At 32.5% G+C, this 14,278-nt stretch overlaps 1 protein-coding gene across 1 annotated transcript; it reads right to left on the bottom strand.

The window, feature by feature from the left end:
- Positions 1 to 7,923: 7,923 nt before the first annotated feature.
- Positions 7,924 to 11,768, bottom strand: LOC104231099 (nudix hydrolase 2-like). The gene is made up of 9 exons (XM_070150911.1): positions 11,734 to 11,768; positions 10,958 to 11,101; positions 10,375 to 10,440; positions 10,154 to 10,291; positions 9,563 to 9,634; positions 9,100 to 9,150; positions 8,948 to 8,982; positions 8,368 to 8,476; positions 7,924 to 8,272 (listed from the first exon to the last, which is right to left on the bottom strand). The coding sequence occupies exons 2-9, from the start codon at positions 11,084 to 11,086 to the stop codon at positions 8,099 to 8,101; spliced, it is 774 nt and encodes a 257-aa protein (XP_070007012.1). The 5' UTR covers positions 11,087 to 11,101; positions 11,734 to 11,768; the 3' UTR covers positions 7,924 to 8,098.
- Positions 11,769 to 14,278: the final 2,510 nt, after the last annotated feature.

Below are 14,278 nucleotides of genomic sequence, written 5' to 3'. Positions count from 1 at the left end.
GATTAGATTCGTCAAAATCTCTCCTGAAAGTCGTTCTAAACTTTCTTCACATTTGACGCGTACACAATACTCGGCATCAATTCACTTGACACGGTGCTTCCGTTCCATGACAACACAATAGCATTGCACTTTTCCCATTGCTCTGCCAATTCTCCTTTGTAATTGCTTTTCATACAAGTACCGTCTACAAAACCAAGCTTATTCTTTCCTCGTAGTGCTAACTTCATCGCTATGCTCCAAAGGGCATAATTTTCTGGTCCTGTGAGTTTGAGCGGTATCATTACGAGTCCCGGAGCATTTTCAACTTGTAAAAATAGAGGATGATTGTGGTCAAATAAAGAAACATCATTTTCAGCAATGGCTGCTAAAAAATAGAGCTTCGTTAGTGCTTTGTTTCCTGATTTCCGGTGAAGCTTATATCAGAGCTATAAATCCAAAGACCGGTGCTCTGATACAATGATAGAATCTATCAAATCTTCTACTATAAATGACATGCAAGTGAGGGAAGATAGAAATTAAGAGAAAGAGGAAGAAGAAGATTTATTACTGTTTGATTGATCACAATACAAAGGGAGGGGTTGTTTTATATTGGTGGTTAATGATTGACAGTTGTACCTAAATAGCCACTTAACCAACTAACTTCTGCTAATTACACAATGACCTCATTCTCTTATACACACACGTACACTACTGTACATATACGAGTATAGCTATGTATTCAATATCTAGTTATTCTTCAAGATCAACTCGAAATAGGATTCAACGTTTGTTGTCAATCAAATACTTTAAGAACATCCAACCCAATCCTTCGGTCTTTGTAATTGTATCTGCTTACTCTATATTATGGACTTTTTTATAGACTTGGTGATGAAAAATCCCGTTAGCAAATTTTTAGGTGACCTAAATCACTAGGGTACAGGAGAGCTTTTGGGACCAAAATAGGTCAATTTCTTCAACATTGATAAGAATGTATTTCTCGATTTTAATCTTATTATTTTAAAAAAAGAGTATACTGCCGAAATAGTACGGTATAGCTAGTTTTCGGACTGGCCATTCAAAATAGCCAGTGTTTACTAAGTCAATGAAAAATAGCCATTATTTTGTTGCAATAGAGACCGGTCCAGTATAATATACTAGAGTTCGGTGCACCTGTGTATGAACTCCAGCATATTATGCTAGACCGGTATACTTTGCTGGCTCCAGTATAATATACTGGAGACTGGAGCACCGGTGCTCCAAACTCCAATATATTATACTGGACCGGTATACTTGCTGGAACTCCAGTATATTATGCTGGAGTTCTAGTGTACTTATGCTGGAACTCCATCATATTATGCTGCAGTTCCAACATACTTATCCTGGAACTCCAGTATAATATGTTGGAGTTCAAGTATACTTATGCTGGAACTCCAACATAATATACTAACATATTTTTCGGGTTTTGAACACTGTTTTCGCTCAGATTTATCTTTACATGAAAAGTGACTAAATTTCGATTACTTTTAAAACTGATTTATTTTTGAACGACCAGTTATAAATCTGACTATTTTTGAATTTCTCCCGCCAAATCCCAACTGTCAAATACACTCTGGGCCCTTATCTTGGGCCATTTGTTCCCACTTCGACCCACTTTTCTTCAGCAGGGTCCAAACAATGTACATCATACACAGGCCAGATCCACCTTTTGGTTAACAATTTTTCTATGGCCCAGGAAATTTGATCCATTCGTCATCAGCAACATCATAAATCTACCTGGTATATATAAATTGTACACTTATTATATACGGTTATATACATATTATATATAAATTTAATATGTGTTATACATCCGCCGGCTATTTTAAGTTTAAGCGCTGGGTGAGTTGCTATTCGAATTAGTTCTTCTAAATTTATTTTATATTCTAAGTGATATACAATCGATAATGTGGATATTTTTTGTCAGTAATATTAAAAAATTGACACTTAATATAAACATGTAACCAGTATCATCCTTACTATTTCATCTTAACTTTGAATTTAAAATATTTTACTTAACAAAGAACATCTCTACTTTTTATGTTCATCTAATAATAGAAGGTATTACATTACATAAATGGAAGGATTTATAATGTCAAGGACACAATAGATTTTTTGGGTAAAAGTTTTATAAAATTTTGTCAAAGTGATTATTGTAATAACCAGAGAATAGTAAAATGATTTTTGTAAAACAAAAGAAAGAAAAATGACTTTACAATGTTGAATGACTTTTACGTAATAAAAAAATGACTTTCAAGTAATGAATACAAAGTTGAATGACCATCTATAAAATTTACTCTAATATGTACACGGTTAAGGAAAAATGAAAAGGTAAACCTCTCATCAATTTTTGATCGTAATTAGGTGAGAAGATAATCTTCCGTACACATATATGTCGTTATTGCAAGAACCTATCTAATAAATTGCATTTTGTATTTTGTTTTATCAATAGTTCTTTTGGCTCAAATTGTTGAACGGCAATGTTAGGCTAAACCAATACACTTATATATATTAACATGGTATACTATTGTCTCCTCTGGAACATTTGATCGCACGTCCAACAATTTCTTCCTCAAACTAAGTTCTACTCCACATGGCCAATTAACAAGCGCCCCGCAACAATTGGCCCATCACAAGCCTCTCGAAATTCCATGTGACGATCCACTAATTAATTTTCGTGATTCATTATGTGCCTTTGACATGATCAAGCATTTACGGCCATCGAAACCCAGAGCTAGCTACTGCTTGTATGCATGCATCTCCAAGCTACATTTGGCATGGTGAAGGTAGCAACTCGATTCCTATATATATTGTCATTCTGTATTTTCATATTCGTATCGTCAAACCATTGGCTCTAACTATTAGCAGCTCTTAACGTTGTATGATATTTACAATTTGGTCAAGCTCGTGCAATTTTTTTCTTAAAAGGTCTCACACCATATATTAAAAGTATGCGTACACTTTTATTGTGCAACAACAGATAATGAATGAAAGAAATAAAAAAAGTGGAAGACTGCTAGTAGTTCAGTTGCGTTGAACTTACAGTGGATCTTCTATCTTCTTTTCCTTAATAATTTCTGACTCGTTCTCTATATTTTTTTGTACACGAAAAAAACATTACATTAAAGTCGATAGAGGGCAAATGAAGAGAAATTTCATGCACCAGTTGAAAGTTGAACTTTTCAGTTTGCAATTCCGTATAAGGAAATTAAGCTGACTCTGCATTAGCCTAAAACTGGTAGTAATATCAATATAAAACAGATAAGAAAAGAGGGTCTGATATCTGAAACCATTATCAGTCTTTTATGAAATTATTGTTATTGACGTTGACGGACTAAAAGATTCATATATACGTGACTTCGTCTTGCTTTTGCAACTTTCCACGTTTTCATATTTAGCTGTCAGATTTTCGGGTACTTAAAATTAGTTGTTTATTGCACGACTAAAAGTCTAAGTTCCCTTTTGGCCATTAATTTTATCTTTATTTTTTAAAAAGAAAAATTGAAATATTGTATGTTTATGAAATATGATCATGTTTTGGCAAATAAAAATTAAAATATTTTCAAGTTCCCCAAAACTGGTTTAGGGCAGTTTATGGGTACAAAATTTTCTTCCACTCATTTGTAACAAATACTAGCAAAATGTTTGTTAGCTTCTAACCCTTTATGCTTTTTGCTGAGATTGTCACGCGTACACTTCAACAATTGATGATACAAATTATATTATTCTTTTTGTCTTCTTATTGCTTTTAATTTAAAGAATTATAAGAAAATACACATGACTTCACACTATAACAAAAAATGTTCATATTTTTAAGTTTAATCCGATCTAGCCTATATTGTAACTAGCTTTACAAATTTAAAATCTATGTTCTTACAAGTTATGGAGTTAAATTTGTGTTCTCACAATCATTGCTTTCACTCTCTCTTCTTCTCACATCTTTTATATATGCTTCAAGGGGCCATCCGCCGTTACTGATTCTCCCCCTATGTCACCTGGTTGCAATATAAAAAAAATTGAAGAGTAAAATTCCATCATTAAAGGTCATACAAAGCTTTACTTTCGAAAATAAAATCTTTTGAGTTTGCTAGTTGTTTGGATTGGGTGTTATTCCAATTGCTTGAAAATATCAAAAGGAGTTCAATTTAAATTTGAAGTGATTTGGAGTAGATTTGAACAAGATTTGAGTTAAATTTCAGAAAAGACGCAAGGAAGAAGACGAAGTCAGTTTTTTTGTATAATTATGTATAATCTTGTATAATAGTGTATATGAGTGTATAAACACGTCTTCTATATTGTTATACATTTCTATACACCTTTATACAAGCTTCTGTAGACGAACTTCTTCCACGATTGCAATTCTTGTTCAAAACCAATCCAAATCTCCATTAAACAACTTCAAGTTTTATATACAACCTCCTTATACTATTTCTAACAAGTCTAAATAATATTCACTCTAAATTTCTCATAAAATCAAATTCGAAATTTAAACCCACATATTTAAGCTTGTTAAAAATCTAATTTTTACCACCCAAATGGATTTGGTTTTTTGAACTAATATTTGAGTCATAGTTACTGATCGAAAATTAACTTAAAAGCTTAAGCAATCTTTTTTAAAAATTAAATAGTAATTTTGAGAACCAATTAGAGTTGGATGTTGAATCTTAGCCTATTATTTTTGGACTAATTGGTTGTAAATTGAAATATGAGCTATAAAATTGAAAAATAGGGAGCCCAATTGTTCTTATGTGAAATTTTTCCTTTTATTTATGCATATTGTTTGGTCCTCTTAATTTGGATGCGTAGGATCCATTCTGTGCCCTTTCTTTCACATCTCGTAATACTAGTGTCTGTCTGTTGAGTGGAAGAAATTCAAAAATAGCCAGATTTATAACTGGTCGTTCAAAAATAACTCAGTTTCAAAAGTAATTGAAATTTAGCCACTTTTCATGTAAAGATAAATCTGAGCGAAAACACTGTTCAAAACCCGGAAAATACGTCATTATATTATACTGGAGTTCCAGCATAAGTATGCTTGAACTCCAGCATATTATACTGGAGTTCCAGGATAAGTATGTTGGAACTCCAGCATAATATGATGGAGTTCCAACATAAGTACACTAGAACTCCAGCATAATATACTGGAATTCCAGCAAGTATAATTGTCCAGTATAATATACTGGAGTTTGGAGCACCGGTGCTCCAGTCTCCAGTAAATTATACTGGAGTCAGCAAAGTATACCGATCCAGCATAATATGCTGGAGTTCATACACAGGTGCACCGAACTCCAATATATTATGTTGTACCGGTCTCTGTTGCAACAAAATTGTAGCTATTTTTTATTAACTTCGTAAACGCTGGCTAATTTTGAATGACCAGTCCGAAAACTGGCTATACCATGCTATTTTTACTCATTGAGTGGATGACTACATATAGTCGTATTTTTGGTGGGAATATGCATGTCAACTACCAATGGTGGAGAGGAAATGTTTAAAGCTTTTCGACGAGAGCAAGTCAAATATCATAAATCGGAAAAAGAAAATGTTTACTGAAAATGACGAGCCTATAGCTAAACAATATTTTCTTCCTAACCAAAAAAAAAAAATTACTCAATATACGAAGCATTTCACGTTTATGTAAGCTCAGAACCAGGACTGTATCTCAAAAGATATAATATAGGTAACCTATTTTTAACCTAAGCGTTAGAAGCTAATTTCATGCACGGCTCAAACTCGTAACCAATAGATCATAATAAAACAACTTTATCGTTACTACTCCAATACACCCTTCTTCTTCCGGACTCCTTTTTTTCCCCTTATACTAGAGTAGAAGAGCACTAGCATGTGTTTTTGTTCGAGTCAATTACTCAAATGGTCACTCAACTATCTCAAGTTATCTCCTAAAGTCACTTTACTTTCGTTTGTAACAACAAAGTCACTGAACTATGTCTATTGCACTCAGAAGGTCACTCAACTAGATTTTTTAAATTTTGGATTGCCAAAGTACCTATTTTACCCTTTAAATTACAAGTATTTATCTACTTTTACTTTTTTAAAACTTTTCAATATTATGATTTTCCCTTTTTAATTTATATTATGGACTTAACTCTAGACTAAATAAATATTATTTACAAATTTTAAAAAAATAAAAAGTATTTAAGCATCTATAATGCTGAAATAACAAAATAATAAGCATAGTAACAAATTAATTAGAATAATTTGTTTGTAATAATAATTTAATATTAACAACAAAAATTTAAAAATTTATTTACACAATTTAGAATGAAAGAAATAAAGGTTGTAAAATATATATTTCATGCACTTAATATAAAAATAATTATTTAAATAAAAGTATTTTTATAATATACGTTATATATTCTTACAAATTATGCTCAATTATATATATATATATATATATATATATATATATATATATATATATATATATTCCATGCACGATTTAACATAACATATTTTACCCTATACATATAGCCCATCTGTTTTCCGGTGACATAACTTTATGTCGTCGGAAAGTTGATAGAAATATAATAATATAATTGAGCATAATTTTCAAGAATATATAATGTATATTATAAAAATACTTTATTTAAATAATTATTTTTATATTAAGTGCATGAAATATATATTTTACTACCTTTATTTTCTTTCATTCTAAATCGTGTAAATAAAATTTTCAATTTTTGTTGTTAATACTAAAATTATTATTACTAACAAATTATTCTAATTAATTTTTTTACTATGCTCATTATTTTGTTATTCCAGAATTATATATGCTTAAATACTTTTATTAATTTATAAATAACATTTATTTATTCTATAGGTAAATCCATAATATAAATTAAAAGGGAAAATCATAATATTAAAAAGTTTTAAAAAAATAAAAGGAAGATAAATGTTTATAATTTAGAGGGTAAAATAGGTATTTCGCAATCCAAAATTTGAAAAATCTAGTTGAGTGACCTTCTGAGTGCAATACACATAATTCAGTGATTTTGTTGTTACAAACGAAAGTAAAGTAACATTAGGAGATAATTTGGGATAGTTGAGTGACCATTTGAGTAATGAACTCGTTTTTGTTCAGGTTACATTTGAAAGGAAGACAAAAAACTACGGACAATTATTTGATGCATGAAATTCGAAGGAACTAACGCTCAAGAAGGTATATTAAGCAAAAGAAAAATCAAGCACGAGGTAATTAAGGCTTAGTAAATTCTTACTTATCATCAGATTTCTATAAGGAGTTCTACTAATTATTTTAACAACTTATTCAGCATAGTGCATATCAAAACTCTTGGCGTGGGATCAAAAAAGGAAATAAAGAAGAAGAATATTTACACCAACAATATATATATCTTTGGAGCCTTGAAGTAATGGTAAAGTTGTTTCCATGTGAACTATAAATAAGTGGTTCGAGCTGTAAAAACAGCCATTAATATTTATATTATGATAGATTGTCTATATCAGATCTCTTGGGGTACGACCCTTCCCCCAAACGTTGAGTAAATGCAGATTACTTTGTGCACCGAACTGGTTTTTATTGTACATATCTTTGATCCTAACACAAAATCATACGTAGCAAACGAATACGGCAAATTGTAGTAATTGATGCCAAAATCACTGACTTTATTTGCATGGATTCCCCACAAATAAAAGGCAAACCAAAAAAGAGAATTAAAAAGAAACCTAACAACAAATTAATTAAATGGACTAAGACAAAAGTGTTCTAACTAGACTACTAGCCAGTATTTTATTTTCCACATGTCATGAATATGGTTACACTACCACCCATAACTGTATCATCAAACTAGAGTTTTTATTTATATTTTCTCCCAAATAGGATGAATTTGAACTTTAATTGGCACAACATCATAGCGAAGTAAACTGATCACTGTTTTGATTTTCTTGCAACGATACAACAACAATAACCCAGTGTATTCCCACAAGTAGGGTCTGGATTTTCTTCCAACAATGACAAATATTATTTCATTCACCGTAAACGGGAAATTCACAACTTTATTGCAAACATATGCATAAAAGAGTGTGTATTTTAATGATCATGTGATCATTTATTAGAGTACAAATAACAATTCTTAGCAGAAAGTCCTGTAGTTGTAAGAACAGCAGAGAATCCAGTGTATTCATTATCTTTTTTTGCTAGACATATCTTGGCAATGTTTTTGGAGAGTTCACTTTTGTTCAACTTTGGTTGAGCTGAATATTCTTCAATTGCCATCCACTGCAAAGAGATCAATAAAAGGGGTTATTTTTTACATACTGAGCTTCCTCAATGTGAAGTATAGCTGAAATGCAAAGTGGTTATTTTTGACATACCTGAGCTTCCTCAATCTCAGCATTTTGCTTGTGGATAGTAAAATTAAGGGGTTTTAGCATGCATATGAAGAACAAATCCGACTTTCCAAAGAATGATTTGTGACTTTGTCTGTAGTGAACAAAAATTCAAAAGTTTCAGCTGCTGAATTATTTTGGAAGAACAAGATTAATTAGGACATATATATAATCATGTGTTGTAGAAAAATTATCCGGGAAAGATGTGTTTGTAATTTATTGCTTTCTATACCTTACTTTTTCTTATGAATATTTAACGATGGAACTCGCAGTCGCTATCTCTCAGGTGCAAACACTGTAAACATTGTTGTTATATGTAATAGCCTGCAAACCACATAAGAGGATAAACTGCACTAGGCAAGTCTCGTGTGACGGACTCGACTGAGGAGGTATACAAGTAGATTTCGAATCCTAGACCTCCCATTTGTGAAGTCCCCTAATCAGCCAACTCGGCCACCCCAAAGGTTTTCTTATGAATTATTATTGCACTTTACTTTTTCTTTTGTTTTTCTTCTTAAAATTTTCCAATTTCTCAATGGCCAAAAGGATGAAATATCGTTCTTACCTGAAGGCGAGGATTTCAATAAATTCTGTCTCAATCTAAAAAGAAGAAGAAAAAGAAATATTTGTGAGTTCAATGCTCTATGATTTAAGGGAAATTAATTTGTCTACTTTTATTTTTCTTGTTCATCAAATGATTTAGATGTATCAACTTACTCCTGTCTCTTCTTGTACTTCTCTAATGGCTGCCACGCATATATCCTCGCCCTATAAGTGAAAGAATTCCACAAATTATACTTACATAATATTAGTTAAATCATTACGCAGAGTATTATTTTGTATATACAATAAATCATTACACAGAGAATTCCACAAAATGCTGATTCCCTTACGAGATTTTAGTGCCTAAAAATGCTCTAATAAAATGTGAATGTAATGCACTCGCTTCTTTTAGAAAAGAAAAAATTCCTCCAATTGTATCTTTTTAGAAAGAAAAAAAAACCGATACTACTCTCTTTGGAATCCCCCTTTAAATTTTGGAATATTGACAATTAAAAATATTACTACTAGGATAAGAGATGGAAGGATAATATTTGGTTGTAGACTTCAAGGAAACTGCAAAAAAATAACTTTTTTTTTAATAAAAGGAAATGAAAAGAAAAAGATACAAATGGTTAACCTCTTCAACAACGCCAGTAGGCAGCTTCCAAATTCCAGTGCTTTTTCCAGATTTTTCTTTAACCACTAGCACCTGCCAAGTTGAATAATTTTTTTACTTTTAACTTGTTCAATGTGAAATCTGGAAATAATATCATGTTAGTGGTGGCAAAATGATTAAAAAAAAATAGTTATTCACTCATATTATCCATTAAAAAATGGTTTGGTTATGAACTTTTTAAAAATGGGTCAAATATGGATAAAACTCATATAATCCACATAAAAAATAGATAATCAATGAGTTTAGTTTTTACATTTATAAAGTCTCAAATTGGGGGTTCTTCAAATTTGGCAAACTAGAAATGTTCCCAGTCATGGATAAATGAATATCTATATCATCTGCCCGTTAACCCATTTATTATCCGTATTAAATATGATCAGATCGGATAATTTATCCGTTTTTTGTATTATCAATTTTCAACCTGACCTTATCCGTCCCGCCCCGCCCATTTGCCCCCCTAATTCCAGTTATACTTTTATACTTGTAAGTGCATAGAAGTTAATTTCGTTATACTAACATATATTCACAAGAAAAAGAATGTGTTATTTGGACCTCTCCATTATTGTTGAGAACGAGAGCACCAATACCAACACGATGAGAAGCATTAGCAGGTAAAGTATGAGGGGTTTCTGGAATCCAATAAACCAGCATCAAATATGTTGCCTCAGCATGATGATACCAAAATCCCTCCTACAATATAATTAAATATATCACTTAATTAAAATCTAATGTAAAGTAGTCTGTGTTAGTGGGAGTATATATGTATATTTTACCTTAACTGCTGCTTCAACAAGATGAGCAAGTTCTATAGGCAACTTGATCCATATACCCTTCTTTCCCTGAACATCAAAATGAAGAAAAAAAAAAGATATTAATGTATTACCTATGATTTTTCTTTTTCTAATTTTAAATTCCTTGAGAGACAACTATTTGTCATAATTAGTATATGAATTAACTAAGATCTATCTTATTAACGGCGTTTATAAAAAGGCAGTCAAGTACACGAAGTTTTCCGCATTCAGGCTCAGAGAAGGGTTGCACCCCAAGCAAAGGGGGATGCAAAGTTGTAATATCAGTTTCAATTGAACCCAATACTTCCAACGCGAAACATAAAATATATGTATAAGAATTCACTAAAATTATAATAAATAATAGGTTTGAACCCATAGTTTTAAAAATATAATGGGTTCATGGCAAAAATTCTTCAGGATTGAACCCATAGCTTAAATATTGCATTTTCCTCTGACTCCAAGGGGTGTGATATAGACGGTCTATCCTAATACAAACATTAGTGGCTGCTCCCACGACTCGAACTCATCACCTAGCTATAAATGAATAAATAACAAGTATACGTACCTTTTGCCTCCAAGTGGATATGGAAGCCATCAGCATAGTATGAAATTTATGAGAATCCATAGGCTCTTCCTTCTTCATGTTGACAGTAACTCCTCCATAATTATCTTCAGTTGCCTCAAATATTTCCATTTCTTTTTCGTTAATCTGATCAGAAGTTGGAAGAATAAAAAAAATATTGAATATATGTTGGAAGAAATTTGAAATTTCAAAAGAGTAATTAAACTTTTTAAGCTAAGTATGTGCAACGCATTATATTTAGGCACGTCTTTAGCCTAATGTCAAATTTATTAGGCTTTTCATTTTTACTTTTTCGAGTCATGATAGCTACTCGATTTCTTAAACAAGACTATTTCATATATATAGAAATTTGAATTATTTTAAGTTTCGAAACGTGAATGCATGTAAGTTTTTATTCAGAAAGCGCTAAAGTTATCGATACAAATGATGTAAAATACAAACATTACATTGTCACTGTAATTCAACTTTTTATAGCAAGTTCTATATTTTATTTTTCACGTTATTAAATTGTGTTTCTTATAGTCAGTTACCTCAGGTAACTTAATGTGATAGGCGCAAAAATATAATATATTGTTAGTGCATAAAATTTGAACTCTTACGATAATAATATATGCGTGCTAGCTAGGATAACTCAAATTTGAAGAATTTTATATATCAATAAGAACTAATAGCAATAATTAACTTTTTGGAACCTCGGCTATAAGCATGGCAAACTTTATAAATAAAAAAGAAATTGTGCATAGAATTTTAAACATAACCTGGTGTTACCAAAGTGTGAGGTTTTGAGTCTTACAGTATGAGGATGAGTGAAGAAAGGTTTGCTATGAATAGCCCTTTTTATAGAAGGCTTATAGCATCATTAAGCTAACGATATGCAGCTGTTGTATCATCATATGGAAATTGAGCCAAAATTTACTTGGAACATTTTCACATTGTAGGAATTTAATTGATTGTCAGGTCTGCACTGATTAATCACAATTTAATGTGATGTCACATGCACCTGCCACCTGGTCTCGTATGAAACTCGGTAGTTTCTACTCATACACATACCTAGCAACAACCTGCAAACAACAAAGCACGAAATCCCATCAACCGTGTTAGGTTGGTGCAACCCTACCCCGACCCAAGGTAACGACTGAGTCTTATAAGTTCACTATCATATGTCATGACCCGAAATTTCTACCATCGGAATCGTGATGACGCCTAACATCACACTTGCTAGGCAAGCTAACATTAAAGTATTATTAACCAATTTCCTTTACGTTTCAATGATTAAAAGTAAACAAACTAAAACAAGTATAAATAATTGCGGAAGTAAGTAAACAGCCTCTTTGTTTATATACTATTATCAATACGTACCGTTGCTATTACTATCCAGAATCCGGTGTCATAATCCACGAACACACTATGATTTTCTACAAATATCGGTCTGAAAGAAATTACAAATGTTTTGGAAATAAAGAAAAAAGTACTATAGAGACGCAGAAGGGGACGCCAACAGGACTCCTTGGGTCTCCGAACTGTGTAACCTGAAGCCAACCTCACAATCAGCTACTACCTGCTCCGAAATCTGCACAGAAAGTGCAGAGTACAGTATCAGTACAACCGACCCCATGTACTGATAAGTGCCGAGCCTAACCTCGACGAGGTAGTGATGAGGCTACGGCGGGGCAATTACAATATAACCTACATACAGTGTATAATAAAAGCAGAAAGAAGAACATGACAAAATGAGCAGTAACTTGCAAGGAATGAATGCAGAATTCAAGTGTCTTATTAGTATCGAGCTATAACCAATCCTTAAGTAAAATGCAAAGCTACCAATTAACTTACACAGTAGAAGTAAAATAGATAAACACACAAACTGATGCGGCATGCATTCCGATCCACCATATAATCAATATCAATATGAATATTCACATTTATTACTCCATATCAATCCAACCTTATTCCTCCTGTTGTAGCGTGCAACCAGATCTCACCGTATAATAGCAATTCAAACTTATTCCTCCTGTATATATATCACCCTTATTTCTCTTGTTGCGACGCGCAACCCGATCCCACTATATAGTAGCATTTCACCTTTATTCATCCTCAATATATAACCCTTATTCCTCCTATTGCGGCGTGCAACCCGATCCCACCATATTAGTACCAATTACACAATAAAAATAGAAATTCCACAATTTAATCCAAAACCTCAAACCAAAGCAAACGGAAAGCTTGTACATTATGAAACTTCACTCAAATAATACTACTCAGCGAAAACAATCCAAAATATACAATAAAACACCGATAAACCAGCTTTAGCCAACAATATGAGACAATGAAACTACGGGGTAGCTAATACCTTCAACAATGAAAAACAATGTCAAACAAGTGGCAATTAAGCATGGGAATACTAGTAAAGCATGTAGCAGTTAAGGCAGAAAACCAATATATTAAGAACGGGAAGGAGACATGCAAAACACATAAATTGGCGGCCATAGGTACTCATCACCTCACCTATACGCGACTCACATGGATTTTCACATAGCAATTAAGTCAATGATTCCTAATCCCTCGAGTCAAAGATAGACATAACACTTACCTCGCTCCAACAGCCAACTCAAAGCTCAATCACCGTTTTCCCTTCACACAAGCCTCCGGACCATTAGAATCTAGCAAATTACCAACCAAACAATTCAATCTAAGCCTTAGTAACTATCCATGATTGTAAAGAATTCAATTAAGGCCATTTTTGAAAAGTCAATAAAAGTCAACATCCGGACCCCCTTGGTCCAAACCTAAAATTCAGACCAAAATCCGATTACCCATTCACTCCCGAGCCCGGATATATAATTGGTTTTAGAATCCGACCTCAATTTGAAGTCTAAATCCCTCGTTTCTACCCAAAAATTACCAATTCCACCATGAAAATCTTAGATTCTAGGTTGAAATCTTGTAAAATGAAGTGAAAGATTGAAAGAAATTAGTTAAGAATCACTTCCCTATGATTTAGGGGAAGAAATGGTCTTTGAAAAATCGCCTCTTGTGTTTTAGGTTTTGAAATTTTGGAGAATGAATGAAAAATCACGTCTAAGTCCCTTATACACAACTACATATATCACATTTGCGACCTGAGCTTCACAATTGCGAAACTCGCAAATGCGAGAAAACCATCGCATTTGTGATGTCTCTCACACTCATGCTTCCTTTGCAAAAGCGAAGAAATGCTCGCAATTGCGAGCTGAGCTGATCGCAAATGTGATTAAATGGTCGCAAATGCGAAGTCAACCTCCCCCTTGTCCGCATCGCAAATGC

The sequence above is a fragment of the Nicotiana sylvestris genome, chromosome 7 (assembly GCF_000393655.2).
Source record: "Nicotiana sylvestris chromosome 7, ASM39365v2, whole genome shotgun sequence".
Lineage (NCBI taxonomy): Eukaryota > Viridiplantae > Streptophyta > Magnoliopsida > Solanales > Solanaceae > Nicotiana > Nicotiana sylvestris.
The sequence above is the reverse complement of the archived record's forward strand: the minus strand, read 5'-3'. Positions and strand labels throughout refer to the sequence as shown.